Below are 23650 nucleotides of genomic sequence, written 5' to 3'. Positions count from 1 at the left end.
ATAATATTGTTGACATTGATTTTAGACCATAAATTCCTAAATTTTGTTGCATTTTCCTCAGTCTGTTCAGAAAACCTATATTTAATTCAATATTGGGCCAGGGGTTGCACACTGGTGGCCTTTATGATGAACTAAGTGTAAATGCATTTCTCTTGTCTTTGGATAGTTAATGTTTATTTTTTTGAGTCATTATCTTAGAATTCGGTTTTTTGGATTATCCTGAAAAATTAGAAGCTTTGACAACAGCGGGGCCCACATTTTCCTGTGGCAGCAGTTGGCCTAAGCTGAGTCACAGCTGCTCTCCTTTAGATGGGCATAAACTTTCCATTGAAACAAGTTCCTACCACTCCATTATTGTTTATTATTGCCCTTGTACTGTTTATAGTGAAGAAATACTTTCCTATTGATGTCTTTATAAACAATGGGGGAAAGGTATAACTAGAGAACTGCAGTCGTCAAGAAAAAGTGCCTTACTCAGAGGCTGCAAATGGATAATCCAGGATTCAGATTAGAAATATGTTTTGTCTGCTCAGATTTTTGTTTTTAATTAGATTTACTTAAAAACAAACAAACAGTTCTACCACTGTTGCTTTATTTCTAGCTGATTCACACTTTTACCTGCCTAGTTAGTCTCTGTATTTGATTTGTAATCTATTTAAAGCAGTTTATAAAGATGAAACCACAAAATACCACAAATTAAAAACAAAGAGAAAAAAGAAACAAAGGGTAAGGATAAAACAGAATCAGAATCTAGGCCAAAAAGGTCTATCACAGTGGTCTTCCTGCAGGCAGAGAGCACAGATTTGACTGAACTTTCTATGTGGTGGCAGGAGGAAAAAAATACCAGTTAGGTTATTTTTCACAATGTCCTTAGGATAAAAGTGAACCAATTAGTTCAGAAAGGTCACTAACATTTGGTACTCTCAGACTGTAATTTCTCATAGGGGTCCTCATAAAGAAGATTATGTGTAATCATCATTTCCATCATCAACATCTCTAAGGTAGATACATGTCTAGTATTTAACAACACTCAATATGGGAATACCACGTCATATGAGAGTCAAGTCTGAATGAGTGGGTAGATTGTTTGACCCATGGATATAGTTTTCCTCAATCCAGTTTTGATACATATTGAGATTAAGCTTCTTGGCAAGTGCGGGTGTTCCATACATCAGGTGCAAACCATTTATATGTAGGATTTAAGTAGTTTTGTGAAAACTTAGTTTTACCCAAATAAACTTTGTGGGAGTGCTTGTAGATTCCTATCTGCTACATTCCTGCCTTGTTTGAAGGTGTAAGGAGCAGCATTCTTCCATAATATCCCAAACTGGTAAAGTCATTAAGAAATAGAGTTAAAGAAAAAGGGGGGTCAGTACACAGCTCTACTTTATGCTGCTGAAAACCATTTGCTTCAGCAGACCGTTCCTATAACAGTGGACTCCTGGTAAATACGAGGAGGAGGTGTTTTTATTTATGTCAGGTAATAGATATGGCCTCAGCTTTTTAACAGTACTGTATATTTCAATTGCTTAAAATAATTTTACACTTGGTTATTTTTTTCATATTATAGTCAACATATTATTTTCCTTTCTTCTAAAACCTGCCTCAGAAAACTGCCAGTCATTTCCATCTTTAGCCTTTCAGTTCACAAAGCTGACTTGGTCAGTCCTTGGCTCACGTTGTACTCTATCATCTCCTTCCCTGTCCCCAGTCTCCCATCTTACTCTAACTAGATTGTACATTCTCCTAGGGATGGATTACATTTTATTCACCTTTATTTATAGTAAAACTTCATATAACAGAGTTCAGCAGAATAGTTAATGAATGATTGAAAGGCTATGTATATGTAGCTCACATCTTCAACTATATTGTAAGTTTCTTAAGACAGGGACTATCTAAGTCACATGCAGCTTTTCATAGATGAGACATGGGTTACATGGGACATAGATATGTTGTTTGATTTGTATGCTTGGTACCTGGTAGATCCTCAGTAAAAAAAAAACCTGAATAATTGACACTGAATATAGTTACTTCTCAGTGTTGCAGTGGAGGAGAGCATTGAATGTGGATAGTAGTACACTAGAAATCAGTTCAGTTGAGATATAATGAAAGTTTTCCCGTTGGATTGTGGGCAGTTGTCTTTGGTGGTAAAGACCCTCTAAAGGGGATCCACCTTTAGGACCAAGACCATATCCTTGAGAAATCCATCTTTAAAACCAGGAGCAAGTAGTAGACCAGGTCAAAAAGAAAAATCGCACTTTTGCATAATTCCCTATTGACTATAAAGCTCTTTTTTCCCCCAAGTCATTGTTAACTGCTTCCATCCTAGTCCAGGCCTTTCTTAGCTTCTACTTATAGCCTGCCCTTTCTCTTTTATCTCCTGTACGTTATCTCCAAAACAGTCATCATGGAACATCAATTTTAGAACATTGCTCTGTTCTTAAGAATTGCAGTGATTCCTGTATTCTTATAATTTCTTTGGGCTGTCTGCATCAGTATTCACTGTAACTTGTACTTTTTTTAAAAAAAGCAACAGAACAATGTTTTCTGTTATTGTTTGTATGCTTAGAAGTATTAGTAAACTTTTTCCTCTGAGTTTTAAGGTGATGGATTTGTGTGTGTGACTTTGGTTTATCTAATTGTCACTTGTCCTTTGCATTTTTAAACAAAAACCAGAAGAGTAATTAATGTGCACATTAGAAGATTAAATGGTCTTTAATTTTTAAAGTTTTATTATAAAGTTGAGACAGGCCATTGATTTTCTACAGGATTTTTAAATTGGTTTACTTTTATGACATTAGTGTTAAATCTTTTAAAAGAAAAAAATTACATCAAATCCAGTCTAAGCAGCTGGATTTAAATGTATTTTATTGCCCATATTTCAGAATTTGAAAAAGAATGATGGGAATAAAGTGGTAGAGTACATCTTTTATTTCTGAGGACATGGTAAATTTTTAATCTCAATTTTACTGTGATTCCTGTAGCAGACACAGAAATGCTTACTCGATCCCTACTGTGTGTGGATTACCATAATATTTGGTGGAGACAAAATGAGAAATATGTCAGATTTGCAGCTTTGGAGGAGTGTTGTTGAGACAACATCAAGGCAGATAATTACTGTGTGCTGTGAGAAATGTTAAATATGTGTATGTACAAAGAACTATGAAATCTCAGAGGAGGGAGTTACTCTGGTTAATTTTTTTTTTTTGTCGAAACTAAGTCATTCAGCTAGTTGCTGAGAGCTTTGCTAGTGGTGTTTAAATACCATTGATAAGCGTTAGATTGAATTTGTGGAATTGCCGTTATCGACAGTTTTATATGGTTTAATTCTAATATGTATGGCAATTAAAAAAACATAGTTAATACCTTTTGCTAATACTACTTGACAGTGGCTATATAATTGATATTTTATTAAAATAAAGCTTTTGAATGTTGAAGAATACTGAAGAAATGTGCTATTTTTGGAAAACATTTTAAAGCTCACTTGGTTTCTTTTTTTAAAATCATATATGAAAGAATTTTATTGGCTAAATTGCTTTGGACTTATAAATTATTGTATAATTGCTTATAACTGTGGAAATGTACTTACTTGATTTGGAAAATTTTGCTTTCAAGGCTTGACTCGGTTCAAACACTAGAGAGGCAGATTCAGTTCAGTGTTTGCTCCTGAGGAGATCAGTCTGGTACTAGAGACTGCTTGTATATAGTTATAAAGAATGTGGGAGGCAGCCCAGGGTAAAATCAGTGATTTTTCAAATTTATCTTAACAGTGGAAACTTCTCCAAAAAAACTTGTGTGCAGAAATCCAATACGTGAAGAGATTAAAAAACAGAATCCTGCCCTCTAGGCCTCCGCTCTGTCCTCATTCGTACTGTTTGAAACCTTTTGTGTGGAAGTAAAAAAAGCAAACTGGATTTGAATTCTGGCCGGGCCACTGTTTAACATTTTGACCTTGAATACATGCGCTAACCTTAGTGAACTTGTTTCCTCGTCTGTTAAATAAAGTGTATAAGTTTGTTTTTTTTTTTTTTTTGCTGAGAGTTGTAAGAATTAAATATTTCAGGAAAAGAGCCTAGCCTATAAAGTCATTCTGTAAATGGTAGCTGTTAGGATTATATGTATATGGCACAGGGAGGTTAAAGACTAGTCAGTAGGCTGCTCCAATGAGAACAGTCTAGCCAAAGGAGTCACAGAGGTGGTGATAGGTTGCCTTTGGGGTGAATCTTAAAGGGAAATGGAAAATTGCAAGACATATGGGTGAAGGGGCAGATACCCAAAATGAAATATTTCTATAATGAAGACCTGGGCATGAGGAATGCTGCCTCTTTATACCTTTCTGGAGATAAATGGCCTCACCTGAATTCTGCCTGACTTTTCCTTACATTCTTTGATTCACACTTAGGCAGGCTTAAGCCAGGGTGAGAGTCGCTGACTTTCCTTGGTTAATTAAATTGGCTGCTTAAGTAAAGGAAAAAGTATGCTAAACCTGAATTTGAAAGCCATGTCTTGGTTATAATGTAATCATGCATTTATAGACAAGTTCTTCCTAACTGCAATTGCATTGTGTGCTGTGCTTAGGTCATCAGTCATGTCTGACTCTTTGTGACCCCATGGACTGTAGCCCACCAGGGTCCTCTGTCCACAGGGATTCTCCAGGCAAGAATACTGAAGTGGGTTGCCATGCCCTCCTCCAGGGGATTTTCCCAACCCAGAGATCGAATCCAGGTCTCCTGCATTACAGGCAGATTCTTTACTGTCTGGCCTACCAGGGAAACCCACCAGGGAAGCAATTGCATTAGTGTATTGAAAATTAGAATCCTGTGTCCTCCTTTGAGGTCTTAATGTAGATCTTTGTAAATATTTACTTCAGTAGGTAGGTGAGGGTTTTTGTTTTTGTTTTTTTGCTTGAGATTCATATTAATGAGATTACTGCTGTGAATAAATTCAGGTGGATGTATTTGGACTTTTGAGGGAAAAAAAAACTTAGAAAATTAGTTTCTAGGAAAAGCTGATAAACTCATAATTGGATACTTTTTCTGCCTCAACAGTGATTTTTCTTATTTTTATAACAGTCAAATTTTAGGTAAAACATTTCAGTGTGATAGCAAATGAAAGGGTATTAAAGTAGAGGAGATATGGAAATATTTATTTTAGTTTCTTTATCTCTTCCTGTGTATGTGTGTGTAAAATCATATAGCACTTACTGTGTACCAGGCACTGTTCTAAGCACTTTCTTTACATATGTCAAATCATTTAATCTACCTGACAACCCTATGAAAGAGATTCTACTGTTACTAACATTTAAAGTAGCTTGTACCAGGTAACTTCATTTGTCTAGATAAGGGGGCTTGCAAACTATGTCTGACAAGCTGGATCCTCCCTGCAGGTTGGAAAGACGCAAAGTAATCTTTTGTAAAAATTTGTTTTGTAAACATTTTTATACAATTCCGCTTCTAAAATAATTTCTGATTTTAATTTTATAAATTAATAATTTAAGTTACATGAAAGTGAAATTTCAGTGTCTATAAAGTTTTATTGATACGGAGACACAGATATTCCACATATTGTTTATTGTTGCTTTCTTGCTGCAGAAACCATAAGGTCAGCAAAACTTAAAATATTTATCAATACTGTCTATCCATTTATAAAAAGTTTGCCTACCCCTGGTCTAGATACAGAGGAGAAGAGATAGGATGAGACAAAAGCAACAAAGTAATATAATTACAAAAGAATGTATCTTTATTAGAACATTCCAGGAAGACTAGGACTAGATAGAGTTGTGTAATGAAAAAGCCAGCAGTATTTTCTTCTTGAAGGATTAATAACAGCTTAACTATAATGAAAAATGCTTAGTTACTTCAAAGTGTATTGACCCTTTTTTCCTGTTAGTATAAGATGTCTCCTCAAGATATATCTGAAGGGGTTTGTAAATATTTATTTGAATTTGGGTGACAGTTGTTGCAGTTACCTTTGAGACCTGAGTACCTTGGCCTCCTGATTTGATTTTCTCCCCTGGAACTCCTCTGAGTTCTGACACTGAAGATTCCTTGATTTCCCCTTCTTAATTTTGCCTTTGACCCTTTAGGACTGGTTACAGTCTGTAATGTTGCATATATGGTTCTCTACTGAGGATGTGTATCAGAATCATCTGGAGAAAATTTTAAGATCTCGATGGCACCTCAGAATTGCTAGGATAAGGCCTAGCATGATTATTTTCAGGAATTTTCTCAGGTGGTTCAAATGTAGACTCATGGTAAAAATCCATAGTTAACCCCACTTCTCCTTCAACTACTTTTAGTAAATCTAATTTGAAAAAAATACAAATGTGGCATTCATTGTTTTGTGTCCCAGAGGTGTTTCTCAGCCTAAAGAGTCATTGCCTAAATTTATGTAAACTCATCAGCATCAGTTTGGTGAATTCGTTTTTTATTTTGATGTCATTCAGTATAATAATAGAATGCAAGTTGAAATTTTTGTTAGAGAGCGGTAGTATAATTCAGTATTGTTTGTTTTTATGAGAGACATATTTGGCATCATAAAATCCCAGTGAACCTAGAAATAATGGATTCAGTGAAGTAGAACACAATTTATAGGAGACTTAATCTTTTTAGGAGGAATAGTTTATATTCCAGGACTGTTTTGTCAGTGGTTCTGTCAGGCTATATATCTGTAAAACAACCTTTTAAATAGATCTTTTCCTCATTTTCATTTAAGTATATTTTGACATTAGAGTGAATTTAAAAGGAAAAAAGTGACCTGCAATTTCTAAAAGCATATTAAAACAGCAGATAGTTGTCTTTTTTCATGTTTGTTTCACTGTTTATAGACACAAACAGTTGTGTCACACAGAAAACTACTTTGAGATAAAAAGCAGTAGGAAGGGATATACATACAGTCAAATCTAACCGGGTCAGAATTCCACTTGGAACCCTCAGGTGTTCAAAATAGCTTCATGCCTTAAGTCAAAGAAGAGAAAGATTTTAGTCAACAAAGAAGCAGTCTTTGAGCATTGGTCAACAGATGATCACTGTGGGGACAAAGATTATATCTTGCATGTATTTGGTGGGTGTGTTGTAAGAATGAGAAGGCATCCTGATTAATGTCCATAAAGGGAAAGCCAAGAATGATGAAGTAGACAGGTCAAGAAAAAAGAAACAAGGATAGGAAAGAGAAGAGCTGAAAAGTCAGCAGTAATGAGATGGTGCTTATAAGTTGCAGTGGCAGTGAATATCAGAGACTCCACTTGCAGTGGAGAGAGTGACAATGAAACAGAGGAGAGGAGAGTTCTCAGTTATCCGTTTTGCGCCTCAGTAGCCTTTTGTTTGATGCTGAAGCTGAAGCTCCAGTACTTTGGCCACCTGATGCGAAGAGCCAACTCATTGGAAAAGACCCTGATGCTGCGAAAGATTGAGGGCAGGAGGAGAAGGGGGCAACAGGATGAGATGGTTGGATGGATGGCATCATCGACTCAATGGACCTAAGTTTGAGCAAATTCTGGGAGATAGTGAGACAGGAAAGCCTGGTACGCTACAGTCCATGAGGTTGCAAAGATTCAGACATGCTGAGTGACTGAACAACAAGCCTTTTGTTCAGGACGTTTCTCTTGTCTGTTTTAAGTAGGACTTAGTTTTTTACATTTGATAATCCTTAAGGGCATTGATTTACCTGGTGAGTATCCAGGGAGTAGACTTTAAGCAGTATGAGGGGTGAAGAGTATTCATTCCAGTAGAGTTTAGTGATAGGCTAAGGCTATAATGTTAATGTCTGCTATATTATTATAACAGAACCGAGGGCTTGGGGGCATATTATTAGGGTTCTCCAGCCAGACACCCAGTAGGATTTATGTATATATCAAAAAGAAAAAGTGAGTACAGTCGATCTCTCGGAGAGGGAGAGAACGGAGGGAGAGAGTTTAAGGAATCGGCTTGTGTGGTTGTGAAGGTTGGCAGGTCCAAAATGTAACTGGCTGGTGACCTAGGGAAGGGTTGATGTTGCAGCTCCCAAGTCCAGAGGCAGTCTGCTGGCCTTGTACATCTTTCTTTTCAGGCCTTCAACAGACTGGATGAGGCCCAGCCACATTATGGAGGGTAATCTGCTCTACTCAGAGTCCAATGATTTAAATGTTGATTTCCCTGGTGGTCCACTGGCTAAGGGTCTGCGCTCCCAATGCAGGGGGCCCAGGTTTGATCCTTGGTCAGGGAACTGGATCCCATAGGCTACAGCTAGATTAGATCAGATCAGATCAGTCGCTCAGTCGTGTCCGACTCTTTGCGACCCCATGAATCGCAGCACACCAGGCCTCCCTGTCCATCACCAACTCCCGGAGTTCACTCAGACTCACGTCCATCGAGTCCGTGATGCCATCCAGCCATCTCATCCTCTGTCGTCCCCTTCTCCTCCTGCCCCCAATTCCTCCCAGCATCAGAGTCTTTTCCAATGAGTCAGCTCTTCCCATGAGGTGGCCAAAGTACTGGAGTTTCAGCTTTAGCATCATTCCTTCCAAAGAAATCCCAGGGCTGATCTCCTTCAGAATGGACTGGTTGGATCTCCTTGCAGTCCAAGGGACTCTCAAGAGTCTTCTCCAACACCACAGTTCAGAAGCATCAATTCTTTGGTGCTCAGCCTTCTTCACAGTCCAACTCTCACATCCATACATGAGAGTTTTTAAAAGAGAGAGAGAAAACAAAAGTACTATTTCTACTTTCTTCAGATTTATAATCTAAAGCAGTGGAGCATCTATTTACAACACTTGCCTTTAATACTAAGAGTTACTAGACTTGATATTGGTACGAGTAATTCTCAGTGGAAAAGGTGGTATCTTAATCATTGGCCCAAAGCTAATTGAAAAAATACAAAATATTTTGAATATAAATTTTGGATGAGTGACTTAAATCTTGCAAAATGAGATATAGTAGTCAGCTGTAACTAATAGGAAGTGAGAAAATGGTGTAGCTATTGGAAGAATTTTACTTTTACAGAAAGTGAACTGTGCCTTCACTTAGTCCATCCCTCATTGATGACCCAACCTGGTCCTTTTTTGCTTTAGCTTTTGTTATTGCTTGCCAGCAGCTGGTCCAGGTGAATTGTGGGCCTCCAAGCTTAAGGAGAATAAGAACAGGCGGACACTAAAGCCTAGGTGTTTGATGAAGAACTTTCAGTGATCTAGTGTTTTCAAATTGTGGGGGTCGGGAAAATCTAACTTCTTCATATTAATTAATCATGCAGCACAGGATACTGCAGGGACCATTAATGTTTTAATTACTTTTGACATCTTTGTTTTATTTGAAAACAACCTCAAAACTGTAGAAGCTTATCTCTGTAAGTGGAGAAGTGAGGAAATCACAAATATTGATGTAAGGAAATGAAGTTGCTCTTGAGGGTACTTTGTTGTCTGATGCAGTCTTACAGAATTAAACTGTAAATTTAAAAATTTAAATTTGACTGCGGTGTTTTTCAGAATAGGCAATGCATTAATTTCTTAGGTAAGTATACTTTTTTTTTTTATTTGACTGCATTGCAGTATAGCATTAGTGATAATAGTTTAAAACTTTTTACGTAGAATAATAGTCAAAGTCAAATATTGAGAACTTAGAGAAACCAGTAACCTCATGTTTGGTGCCATGATACCGAGCATTACTTGGTGAAGTGATGAAGAATTTGCTGGCACACCCAATATGTCCACCACTATTTAAATGGATGAGTGATGGTCCTCCTTTTTACTTCTGTTCAGTGAGGACTGTGCAAGTCAGAACATATATGTGTATGTTCTGTTGGGTTTATTATACAGAGATCAGGATGATTTTGATGCTGCACACAATTTGGGGATGGTGAGGGGAGGAGAAGACAGAACAAGTGAAACAAAATTTTTATCCAAGGAGCCAGGACCTTGTTTTGGTTGATGCAGTTTTCATTTCTCATGAAGCACATAGTTTATTGGCAAACAGAAGATTTTTGTTTAACTCTAGAAAGCTAATATGAAAAGGTACTCAGTAATCCTTGACAGTAGCTTCTGCCTTTCCTCGTTGCTGTATCTGGACTGTATCATTTGTATTAGGGTTAGGAACTGTAACCTGCTGTTCAAAGAAGGTAAATAATCTGCATTGTTGAGTGACAGTTTCATGAGACCAGGAACCATTGGTAATCCGTTAGTGTAAGAGTCTTAGGTGAGTTTCTTAAACTCTTCTACATCTAATATTAATAATAAGTAAACCTGACAATTAGCATTCTTTATGTCAGTACACCCCTACTGTTAACATATAATTGCCAGTTTATGTTTTCCCTCATGTACATCCTTTATATATTCTATATTGTTTTCCCCTGTTTCATAAACTCCTAGTTAGCAAGAAACAGTGTACAAAATAGATTATTGATATTTTATAAAAGTTTTGATAAGTGTGAACCCTATGTTATTAACACACTGAAACAAAATGAGAGGAACTTAAATTAGTAATTCACTCACTAAGATTATTTTTTTTTAATACTCTATTAAAGTTTCCTGTTTTCTATTTTTACTTTTCCCCTTTCTCTTTCTGTGGTGAGGTACTTACCTAAGCCATAATAAACGATGTTGTCTAGGAGAGTTGCTTTGGTGTAGCAGAAAACTGTATATTGTGTTAGAATGTAGAGTGCTTAAGAATTCTGCGTTCCAAAAAACATACTGAAGACACCTCTGTGTCTAGTGCTCAGGCAACACAGATCTGATCTCTAAGAATGTCTGGATATTGACATGCATGCTAATGGATAAACCAAACTCTTCTTTGAAATATGTTTGTGATATATACAAGTAGCTTAGAGGGGATTGTTGGAGTACTGCCAAAATATATTTCAAAAATGATAAGTCTTTTCACTCATGTTGACTTTGGAAGGATTTGTGAACCCCCTTAAAATGCATGTGTGTATTAATAATATTTTATCTTATGTGCTTTTTTGAGGGAAGAGGTCTTGCCTCTTCATCACATTGTCAAACGAATTTAGTGACTCCCCAAAAGATTTAGGACTCCTCCCCAGGTGGTATGAAAATGCTGCCTAGTTTATTTGTACTGTTGGTTATAAATATAGATTGATCATAAATTGTTGTAATGAAAACATTATTAACCTATAGTAGTAAATAACAACATATTATTAGCAAATCGAGAGGTTTCAAATTTAATCATCCTACTCTCTGGCATACCAACTTTCAAGTGGTCTCCTGGAAAGTAGAAAACTCAGCTTTCTTGCTCCATCTACTCTCTGTTTGCCTTTTCAGTTTTCACTTTCTGCACAATGGTGCTTGGGCTCTTTGATCCGTTGTTTCCAATCTCCTCATTATGCATTCATCACACATACCCTGTAAACCTTCAACCCAATCCTAGATCTCTAAATGTGTGACTTTTCTGTTGCTGTAGCCAGACAACTGCCAAAGGAAAGTCACATGTTTGTAAGATTGTCATCACCAAAAGTTCATGGTCTCCAATCTTAAAAATGTCCATCCTGTACTTCCTGTTATGTTTTTTTGCCCTCTTTCTTCATAGCAGCTATTTCAAGCCTCTTAATGCCTTCTTCCTTACTCCCCCTACCCAGCAAGTGACCTCATTTCCTATTTTCCTGAAATAAAAAGATTTCACGTCTTTCTCCTTCATAATACAGTAGAAGAGGTAAGTTATCTTTGTATCTAGATCTCTCATTCCGTTTTCTTCCTCCTCCTCCCATTGAGTATTTCTCTATTCTGATTTTTTTTTTACATATGGAAAACTTCAGACCCATAAATGAAAGTAGAGAAAATTAACCATTCATGTACCCATTACCCAGCTTCAACAGTTATCAACTCAAAGCTAATATTTTTTCACATATATCCACTTTTCCAAAAATTTTAGAAGCAAATCCCAGACATCATTCTACTGATAAAATTTTCATTGTATATTTTTAAATGACTTAAAAATAATCACAATACTGTTATCCCTTGAAACACTCAAAGTTATTCTTCAATGACATTCAGTCAGTGTTCACATATCCCCAAATGTTTAATTGGTTTTACAAAAAATATTTATACTTAAAAAAAAATTTAGATCTAAGTAAGGTCAGTGTATTCCAGTGGTTATATCAATTATCTCCTTATCTATAGGTTTCCCTTTCCAGTTCTCTCTCTGTCTCTCTCTCAGTTTCCTTGGAATTTATTTGAAGAAACTGGGTCATTTATTTTATAGGGTTTTTCACAATCTGGATTTTACTGGTTATATCCCCGTGGTGTTTTTCACATATTCTTCTGCCCTTTATGCTTCTTGGTAATTGATAGTTGGAGCTGGAGACTTGAACAGATTCAGATTTGATTTTGTGACAATACCTTATAGGTGTGTGGTGTTATTCTGTCAGGGGATACATCATGTCTGGTTGTTTCTTTGTTTGCCTTTGGTTAATTAGGTGGTGAAAATGGTGATACTAAAATTATTCATTCCTTTATTTCTCCTGTGTCTTTTTTTCCTTCCACCATTAACATTTAAGCATCTTGCTAGGTTGAGAAAAACAACAATCCATAAAAACTGCTTTTCAATATTTCCATCTGTTTCTAAGATATTTATGGTAACCATCTTTACTTCATCTTTGTGCACTCATTAGCCCATCGTGGGGTCGCAAAGAGTCGGACACAACTGAGGGACTGAACTGAACTAAACTGAATGCTGAACCATGGTCTTATACCATTTTATTGAAATCATTCTCATCAGGGTTATCAGTGAACTCTATAATGAATGAAACAGACCCATTTCATACCTTATTTTGCTTGACAGTTGGGTAACTTTGGGTACTGTTGATTGTCTCTCCTTGAAATATTCCCATATTGACTTGTGACATATTCCCTCTCCTTTTTACTTCTATTTCTTTAATTGCTTCCTCTCAGCCTCTGTTGTAGACTCTTTAAGTATTGGTGTCGCTCTGCCTGGCTCTAGTCTAATTATACCATCTCTAAGCAGGTAACAAATCTTTTTTCGCCCTTAGGTTGGTTCTTTTTAGAGCTGACATATCTAAAGATGGAATGAGTCACACTTTCATCCCTTCATGTATGGTTCTACTTAGTTGAGCTTGTTTCTAATCTAGAAGTTTTTTGAGTTGGCTCCTTGACTGACCTTTTACTCTCACCCTCCTAGTTCTCTTTACAGCCGCTATTCTAGTGTAGCTCTCCGTCTTCATTGCTGCAAACATCTTACCTGGTTTCTTCCTTTCCCGTCTTTATGATCCTTTTTTCACTATAAAAATGAAGGTGATTTTTCTTTAAAAAAAGGGGGGGCTCCCCATTATTCCTAGGATAAATTGTAAAGACCAGAGCTTGTTTTCTGGCCTAGCCTGTCCTTATTATCTCTTCAGCTTTATGTTGAATCATCATCATTTGCTATTTGGAAATACTTGTCACACATTTCACACAGTTTTAACTGCTCGACTGACTCTTCCAGAAGACTGTAACTTCTTCTGTGTAAAGACCAAGAAGTCTTTTCTTTTCCCTCATTAAACATGATGCCTGGTTCATTGTGTTTAGTGTATGTTGAATGGATAAATTGGCGCAGTACACTGTTATAGTCAATGATTTCTTTATATCTTAGTTTTATCCTGATTAGGTCATGCTAGTATTCTGTTGTAATTCTTGTACATTAATTTGCTTTTTTTGTCTAGAGGTAGTCTCTCCACAGTTAAACTGAACCTTGTAGTGTACATAATATTGTGGAGTTTTTCATTTTTGCTGCTTCTTTTTTACTCTGATTTATATGATTAATGCTCTGTCAGTGGGTTACTATTGTCCTAATAATAGAAATCTGTAGACAGTTCACATAGTCACCAACATAAGATAATCCTGTTGAACCTTCTTGTTAGAGTATATGAGTTCCTACGTGGTTTGGCTTGGTGTGACAATTAAGACTTAGAAAAGTGAGGCTAAAATTTTAAGTGTTCAAACCTGTGTTGACCCATGCAGTTCAAATCAGTCTTGTTCAAGTGTCAACTGTATTTCCCAATTACAGTGGAAATTCTGTCTAGCTATTTTTTTTTCAGGATATCACATACTTTTGTTTTCATATGCTTGTTCTAATGTTTTATTATAGTAAGACTGATAGTAAATAGTTGGTGTGATACTGAGATCTTTCCATGTTTAATTTTTTTCCAGACTTACGTATTTTTAATTGAAGGAAAATTGTTTTGTCTAGCTATATTTATAAAGTGTGATAAGACAAACGGTACTTAAACTTTTACAAAATAGAGGAAATTTGAAGAATAATTCTTTAAGAAATAATTCTTGATTTTTCTTTTACCTACATTTATTCTCTTTGAACCGATCATGTGTTGCAGGTACAAAGGGCTCTGAAATATTAAGAAGATTAGAGAATTGGGTTGTTTGAGTACAAAGAAGTATGTACTGCATTCAGTTTAAATACATACTTCTTAAGCATTGAACAGTGCTAAATTATTTCTTGATTAAATGTATTGGTTAAGAGGGCATTAGATTAGCTAAATAGTTTATTTACATTATAAATGATATCAGCTGTTGTAAGATTACTAGTTGCTACCATTCAATCTTGAATTTATTTATGATTAGAACCTTTGACTTGTGGACAGTTTGTGAAATACTTATATTTGTTACTTTTTTCAGGTAATACTTTTTGTAAATTAGAAAATTTGTTTTTGTCATTAAGGAAAAACTTTTCTTCTCTAGAAGTTATATGTTAATATTTGAAATTCAATAAAATTGAGTAGTGTTGTTTTGGCTCAGGTAACTGTTAAAGATTATTTAAAATACATAAAATGACTGTTTTGGCATTGATTTTCAGGTATTCATATTACCATCATAGTAAACCTCACCTTTGAAAGTGTATACTGCAAAAAAAGAAAAAAGAAAGTGTATACTACAAGTAATAATTTAAAAATAATTTAAATTCTAAGTGAAAGAAATAATCTTTCTTTTTCTCTCCTTAGGTGGAATGAACCTTACTTGTTGAATATCTCCTGGTTACACGTTGGATTCACTTGTGAAAGAATCATTTTCCCCTGCGTGAAAGCCACTTAGTGGCTTATTAATTATAAATCCAGGGGTTGCAAAGCTTTTTGATTTTCCAGAGGAGGGACATAACCACTATATCGAATAAGCTTGATATTACAGCCAAAATGGTGCTGTCCCAGAGACAACGAGATGAACTGTAAGTTTCTCTGTTTTGTGTTTTTTTTTTAATCCTCTCATAAAAGACAAAGTAGTAGATTAAAATACAGCTTTGAGAGATGTATTCTAAATTAATACTGTTATGAGAGTTCAAATATTGGTTTGGGCTATTTGGTCTGAATATTAGAACTGGGTCTTATTTTGCCATAGCGTTATTTACCCTTTTGACATTATCATGTGTACTTTTGAAGTAGAAAAAACAAGTAAGTTATTTGGGATAAGTTTTATTCTAAGCTTGTCTTAACTATCTTATGTTCAATAGGAAGGTAGGTGCTTCAAAGCACTTCATTTTTTTTTTTTGTCTGGAATCCATGTATTAGAAAAATGAAATCTTTTATGTTATTGTCACTGCTAATGCCTTTCCTTTTTGTTTTACTATGTTTTTCATCTTTTATCATCCAATGGCTATTGTATATGAACTTTATGAAGTGGCTAATACAGTTAATGCAAGAGCATTAGTGAAAACAGCATGAAGTTATGTGACTACTACTATTTTATATTGTCTTAAAGCATCCCATATTTTATAGTATTCTGTTTTTATAGATGAGTATTGGGGGAACATTTTAACTTCATATTCTGGGTTTTCTTAGGATTTTCCTGTGGGTTTTAAAAAACTTCATTTGGAAATAATTTCAGATTTATAGAAAAATTGTAGCATTAGTACAAAGAATACTTCAGTTCAGTTCAGTCACTCAGTTGTGTCCAGCTCTTTGCGACCCTGTGAATCGCAGCATGCCAGGCCTCCCTGTCCATCACCAACTCCTGGAGTTCACTCAGACTCACGTCCATCGAGTCAGTGATGCCATCCGGCCATCTCATCCTCTGTCGTCCCCTTCTTCTCCTGCCCCCAATCCCTCCTAGCATCAGAGTCTTTTCCAATGAGTCAACTTTTCTCATGAGGTGGCCCAAAGTACTGGAGTTTCAGCTTTAGCATCATTCCTTCCAAAGAACATCCAGGGCTGATCTCCTTCAGAATGGACTGGTTGGATCTCCTTGCAGTCCAAGGGACTCTCAAGAGTCTTCTCCAACACCACAGTTCAAAAGCATCAATTCTTCGGCGCTCAGCTTTCTTCACAGTCCAACTCTCACATCCATACATGACCACAGGAAAAACCATAGCCTTGACTAGACAGACCTTTGTTGGCAAAGTAATGTCTCTGCTTTTCAATATGCTGTCTACGTACTTACTATATGTTTCATCCAAATTCACCTGTTGTGTTTTTTTTTTACCATTTGCTCTATCATTTGCACCCTAGCCATGTGTAGTTTTTTAAAAACCATTTGAGAGTTATTTGCATGCATGAAGGACCTTTGCCCCCAGATACTTCATTGTGCAGTTCCTAAGAATAACTATTCTTCTATAAAACAGCAACTTCAGTAAAATTTAACACTGTTACTTTTTATTTAACGTACTTCAGTTTTGTTGCTTGGGCCAATAATATCCTTCGTAGCATTTTCCCCCCTCTCTGATACACCGTGAAGTCCAGGATTGGGTTTATTTAGTTGTCATGTCTCTTTAATCTCATTTAATCTGGAACATTTCTTCAACCTTTCTTTGTCTTTTATGGCATTAATATTTTTGAGTAGTCTTTAAAATTTTTTCTTGTTGAATGAGAGATTCTTTAAATTCTGTAGTGCTTTACAGTTTTGAGATGTTTCACGCATACTATTTCATATACTTCCATGATAACCCCTTTTGCCTCTCCCCACTGATGACCAGCCACTGGCTTATTCTCTGTGTGAGTCTGCTTCCTTTATTTTTGTTTGTTTCATTCACTAGTTATATTTTTTCAGATTCCATATATAAGTGATATCATACAGTATTTGTCTTGACTGCGTAGTGCCCTCCAAGTCTGGCCATGTTGCTGCAAATGGCAAGGTTTCCCTTTTTTGGACTGAGTATTATTCCACTGTATATACACCACATCATCTTTACCCATTCATCTGTTGGTGGACAGGTTGCTTCCATACCTTGGCAGTTGTCAGTAATGCTACTGTGAACATTGGAGTGCATATATCTTTTTGAGGTAGTGTTTTTGGAGTGGAATTGCTGGGTCATGTGATAGTTCTATTTTTAGTTTTTTGAGAAACCTCCATACTATTTTCCACATTGGCTGTACCAATTTACATTCCCGTCAACAGTGTTTGAGGGTTCCCTTTTCTCCATAACCTTGCCAGCATTTATTATTTGTGAGTCTTTTATTTATTTATTTTTTTTTGGTTGCATCCTGTGGCCATGTGGCATCTTAGTTCCCTGACTACGGATCGACCCATGCCCCCTGTGTCGGGAGCATGGAGTCTTAACCATTGGACCAACAGGGAAGTCTGTTTTTTTTTTCAAAATAGAGTGTTTCTCATTTTATGTTTTTTTCCTCATAATTAGAGCCAGTCAATGCATTCTTGGACAGAATACTACATAAATAATATTGAATTCTTGTCAGAATATCATAGCTAGGCGCATCCTTCAATGACGATTTTAATTTTGACCCCTCAGTCTCAGTGCCTATTGTCTCCATTATATAGTTACTGTTATTTCCTCTTCAGCAGATAAGTGGGGAGACACTTTAAGATGATGCAGACATTCTTTTTCCTATTGATATTTCTCCCCTAGATTTAACATCCATTGATGATTCTTGCCTGAATGATTCTTTACTACAGTGATTGTAAAGTGATGATTTTCTAACACCGCTACTCATTCTGTACTTATTAGTCAGCACTCAGCATTTTACTGTGATCAGTGCACCTTCTTTCTCTTTCTTTTATGTATGTGTCTTTTCATTATTGGTATTAATTCACACGTTCTTAAATTTCCAGTTGTTTATCATTCATTACTATTGTACTGTTTGGGTGCTTGAATTATCATAGATTTCCCATAGGAGCCTCTTCAGTTTGCTCTTTTATGTACCCCTATCATTTTTTGTAAGCAATTCCTTACTTTCTAGGATAATAGGATGTCCCAAGCTTATTGTTTACTTTAACAATTTGTTTACCTCAACAATTTGTTTACCTTAACAAGGATTTGCCTTAACCCTAGAATCAGCCATTTCTCCAAGAAGCCCTGGTTCTTCTTAGTGAAAGTGAAAGTAATTCAGTTGTGTCCAACTCTTTGCATCCCCATGTACTATACAGTCCATGGAATTCTGCAGGCCAGAATATTGGAGTGGGTAGCCTTTTCCTTCTCCAGGGGATCTTCCCAATCCAGGGATCGAACCCAGGTCTCCTGCATTGCAGGCAGATTCTTTACCAGCTGAGTGGTATTTGAGACCAAGATATGGGCATTAAGTGTACTCATTACTAGGGATGTCTTTGCTTCAGAGCCCTTTAAGTAGACAGAACTAGGAAATACATATATGTATTAACACATATACAGACTCCCTAGCTCATATTTGTGCTAAGGTTTCTCAGTCTTTGCACACTTGACATTTGGGGCTGAGTAATTCTTTGCTGTGGGGGCTGTCCTGTACATGCTTGGTTATTTAGCAACATCCCTAGCTTTTGCCCACTATATGCCACAACCAAAAATATTTCCAGACGTTGCTACTGTCCTCTGGGAGGACTGGAATACTTCTAAAATAGTTTCAGAATTATTATTATGTTCATACCAGTGAAAAATCTCTTGGAAAGGGTCCAGAGTTTGAATGCAGTTCTTTCCCCATCCGTTCTACTGAAGACTGAGAGTGTATACTGATATACTGAGTGTGTAAGTTACGTAGATGCATTTTGTTTTCTCTCCCTCTTCGTGTAGTTACATCACTCATTTGAAATACAGATGGGCACATCCGTTCTGCTAATGGTTTTTCCAGTTTCTGTGTTTTACGTTGCACCTACTCCCCGTCTTTATTATGTATGTTTCCTTATTTCTCCCTTCTTTCACAGTTAAAAGGCAGTGTACTCTATGTTCTCTTTTGCATTTTACTTTTTTTCACTTAACAGTGTCTCCTGGAACTCACTCATGTCAATTCACAGAAATCCTCTTCTTTCCCCACCCCTCCGATAGCTGGATAGTACTCCACTGTTTATACACCAGTTTTTCAGCCATTCTTCTGTGTTTGAACATACAGATAGTTTCCACTATTTTGTAATTGTGAAGAATATTGTAATGAGTGACCTTGCATATGTACTTTTATCTTATAGAGGGCATATCTGGTTTTTAATCATTCTTGTTTCTCTTTTCTTTAGATAGATTTTTTTTCTTTAGGTGGAAGATTCTTTTCCTCTAAATAACTTGTGAGAGCTGACTCCAAGTCTTGTTCATCACCCTCATAATCAGGATGAATATTTAAATTATGGCCAAGAATAGAGGTTTTAATTTGTCTAAAAATCAGTTGAGAAGGGAAGAACCTAATTTCAGGTGGCTAAGTTTTTATAGAATTTGAGATAAGAATTGACTTAAAAGTGTTCATCAAGCAAAGTAGATTTGTCCCACAGATCTAAATATACATTTAGGATATGGATTTAGTGTCCTCCAGTTTTTAGGAAGGAAATAAAATGAAGGGTTTTGCTTTTTTTCCTGTTTTTGAAAACGATCTGAACACATATTTACTATGATAGCAAGAAATAAATGTTTATGTGCCTCTTACAAGTAAGATAAATTTTGGCACCTCGGTTGGCCTTTGTAACATTTTAGCATTTCTAAAGGTTGGCTAGCAGTTTAAACTATAAAACTATTTTAGATTTTTTTGGAATAGAAATGAAATTAATTTTTTTACAAACTTGAAACATAATTTGTGATTCAACCTAGCAAATGTGTATTGCCTGCCTTCTGTGTTCTTACTACTCTGGGGCATATAAACATGAGTAATAACATGAAACCCTTTATGTGGATATGACAACCATCTTTTAGATAAATCAAGGGTGGGAGAAATTAAAATGATCCAATTTTACAGCTAGTAACAGAGGTAGTTTTCTGATTTTAAGTTCACTATTCATTAAACAAAATTCCATTACCAAAAGAAATGTATGTCAAAATGTAAACCTAACCCCCCACTTTCTCAGTCCCACTTTCGAGAAGTGGCCACCATTACCCCTATATAATTTTTTTTAAGATATTTTCATATGTTACAAAAATTCCATGAACATCTTTTTTCTCCTTAAGATTTATAAGATAGAATTATACTTTACAACCTGTTTTTAATATTTTCTGTCACCCTTCCTATGAGTTTGGAAATGTTTGCTATCTGTTGCTGGTTCATCTAATAGCAACTTTTGTACTTCTTATACCTCTATTTCTTTATCAAATTTTATGCATTGATTCTCCCCAATGGAAGATGAAGGGAGTCTGTTATTTTTATGTTGTCCTGGTTGATGATATTTGTACTGTTTGATCTGATGTTCACTCCCTAATTCTTTCGTGCAACAACTTTCCTATTGTATTTTTTTAACACTTATATTGAAGTATAGTTGATATATAAATAACTATACACATTTAATATGTACAATTTGATGAGTTTGGACCATTCTTATATTCTTATTTTGATTACTGTATTGTTGGGTTGAGTTCAGTTCAGTTGCTCAGTCGTGGCCAACTCTTTGCGACCCTGTGAACTGCAGTACGCCAGGCCTCCCTATCCATCACCAACTCCCAGAGTCCACCCAAACCCATGTCCATTGAGTCGGTGATGCCATCCAACCATCTCATCCTCTGTCGTCCCCTTCTCCTCCTGCCCTCGATCTGCCCTCGATCTGCCCTCGATCTTTCCCAGCATCAGAGTCTTTTCAGATGAGTCAGCTCTTCGCATCAGATGGCCAAAGTATTGGAGTTTCAGCTTCAACATCAGTCCTTCCAATGAACACCCAGGACTGATCTCCTTTAGGATGGACTGGTTGGATCTCCTTGCAGTCCAGGGGACTCTCAAGAGTCTCCTCCAACACCACAGTTCAAAAGCATCAATTCTTCTGCGCTCAGCTTTCTTTATAGTCCAACTCTCACATCCATACATGACCACTGAAAAAACCATAGCCTTGACTAGACAGACCTTTGTTGACAAAGTAATGTCTCTGTTTTTCAATATGCTGTCTAGGTTGGTCATAACTTTCCTTTCAAGGAGTAAAGTGTCTTTTAATTTCATGGCTGCAGTCACCATCTACAGTGATTTTGGAGCCCAGAAAGATAAAGTCAGCCACTGTTTCCACTGGTTCCCCATCTATTTGCCATGAAGTGATGGGACCAGATGCCATGATCTTACTTTTCTGAATGTTGAGCTTTAAGCCAACTTTTTCACTCTCCTCTTTAACTTTCATGAAGAGTTGTTGGGTAGATTTTGTCATTATGTACCTTTTCAAGATGGACTTACAGATGGACCTCTGTGGGTCATTGCATGCCAGAGAATACTTTTTTTTGCTCTCAAAGTGAATAAGTAAAAAGTGAAGAATTTTTAGATTATACATTTTTCCCACTCAATTATAAGTATTAATTTTGCCATGTTTTAGATGGCAAAAAAAATCTCAAATTCCAAAAAAGCACAAATCACATAGGCCTCATTTGCTGATCATAATGCTATAAAAATGCAATCTGTCCATCTGAGCATTTAAAATATATACTTCTAAATAGCTGGAATAAAGAGAACAAAATGAACCTTAGGAAGTGAAGAAATCAATAATACGGTACTCACATCAAAAACCCCTAGGATATATAGCCCACTACAGAAAATTAGATAGTCTTTAATGAATCTTTAAAAAAGAAATGAACTTTCAGGAAAAAGAAAAATAAGCCTAAAGGAAGCAGAGAGAAGGAATTCATAAATAAAAGCAGAAATTAATGAAATAGAAGATATAGCTTGGTAATTTGACAGGTAAAATTAAAAACTAGCTTTAAAAATAGACTAAAATGAAAGTGAAAAGACACAAATGAACAGTAATGGAAAAGGCAACATAAAATGAAGTCAGGTGATTTTCAAAATTATGAGAATGTTCTCTTAAGTTTGAAAATCTGAATGACCTGAGTGATTCTCTAGGAAAATATACGTGATCAGATTTGTTTAGGAGAAGTTAGAAAACTTGAATAGAACCTTGACTATAGAGGAAATGGTAAAAATAGGTACAGACCAAGTTCAGGTGATTTTCAAGCCTAGACTTCCTGTCAAGTCTTTAAGGACCAGTAACTTCCCAGATTATGAAGTCTCTTCCAGAACATAGGAAAAGGTGGAAAACTTAGGAATTCATTTTAGTAGGGTGGAGTAACCCTGACAGCAACAGCAGGCCAAGAGGAAAATAATAAAGAACACTACATGCTAATTCTTATATGAACTCAGATATAAAGAAATATAACAACTGAAGCCGGTAGTATATGAAAAAAATTAATTATGGCCAAGTATGATTTATTGCAAGAATGTAAAGGTTTTTCAGTGTTTAGAAACCTGTTAGTATAATTACTGTATTAATAAACAGAAGAAAAAAATGTGGTTAGTCCAGAGAATATAAAAGTTGTATTCTTAATACCCAATCCTTATTGTTAGAAATTCCTTAGAAAATAAGAAATCGAATATTTACTTAATTTGATTAAGGCTTGTTGCCAGAATACAGCAGACATTAGAAATATCAAGTGCATTTCCATTAAAGTCTAGAACAAGTTCAGAGTTCCTATGCTCCTGCTACCATTTAAATTTGTATTTGAGATTCTAGCCAGTGCAGGGAGGCAACAAAAAGTATTAGAACTATAGGAAAGGAAGGAGACCAAGTGTATTTGTAGGTGATAGCATCTGCATAGGAGATCCAACAGAGTCAACAGTAGCTTAAAAATATGATATATTTATGTGTGTCTCTACACATAAAGATGTCTGTAAGATCTCTTGATAAGTCAAATAATCTGGTTGCTAAATAAGATGGTATAATACATTTCTGTTAAATACCCCCCCACACAGCTGTGCATTTCTTTTGTGCCTGTATCTGTGTAGATGCACAGATAAAGGCCTGAAGTGTTAAGCATGGTTACTTCTGAAGAGAAGAATGAAATTGGATAAATGTAGAATGAAGATGTGTGCCAGTATTGTTTCAGTATTTTAGAAGACAAAATATATTTATTTATTGTGTAAATAAAAAGTAAAAATTTAATATGTTTTCTTCTAAACAAAATAACTATAGATGATGATTATTCTCCGACATTATAGGTTGCAATGAAGAAGTGTTAGGTCAGCCTATTTCTTTTTGCTTTTCTGCCTAGGTACCCATAGTATCTATACACTTGTTCATGTTCCCCAAGCTAGGTTTTGTTTTGTTTTGTGTTTTTTTGGCTGTGTGGCATGAAGGATCCTAGTTCCCCTGATTATGGATTGAATTCCTATCCCCTTGCAGTGGAAGCATGGGAGTCCTAACTGCTGGACTGCTAGTGAAGTCCCTGGATGTTCTTTATGTTTTTCTCTTGGTATATTTGGTTATATTGTATTGTGTCTTTTGGATTCCTTTTATTTTTAGTTTTATGTTACCTTAGGTTTTTTTTTGAAAGTATAGAGTGTTCATCTATAATTTTCTGCTGCTTCCAGA

At 35.9% G+C, this 23650-nt stretch overlaps 1 protein-coding gene across 3 annotated transcripts in view; it reads left to right on the top strand.

The window, feature by feature from the left end:
* Positions 1-23650, top strand: part of PAFAH1B1 (platelet activating factor acetylhydrolase 1b regulatory subunit 1) — a 64713-nt gene that overhangs the window by 16230 nt on the left and 24833 nt on the right. For all 3 annotated transcript variants that reach the window (XM_086359682.1, XM_086359683.1, XM_086359684.1), the window contains one exon: positions 14932-15152. In XM_086359682.1, coding sequence (XP_086215808.1) covers positions 15121-15152 — 32 coding nt within the window. In that variant the 5' untranslated portion in view covers positions 14932-15120. The remainder of the gene's footprint in view (positions 1-14931; positions 15153-23650) is intronic.

This window comes from Bos grunniens, chromosome 19, assembly GCF_055505025.1.
Source record: "Bos grunniens cultivar Pamir isolate PY7600 chromosome 19, Bosgru_T2T1.0, whole genome shotgun sequence".
Taxonomy (NCBI): domain Eukaryota; kingdom Metazoa; phylum Chordata; class Mammalia; order Artiodactyla; family Bovidae; genus Bos; species Bos grunniens.
The sequence above is the reverse complement of the archived record's forward strand: the minus strand, read 5'-3'. Positions and strand labels throughout refer to the sequence as shown.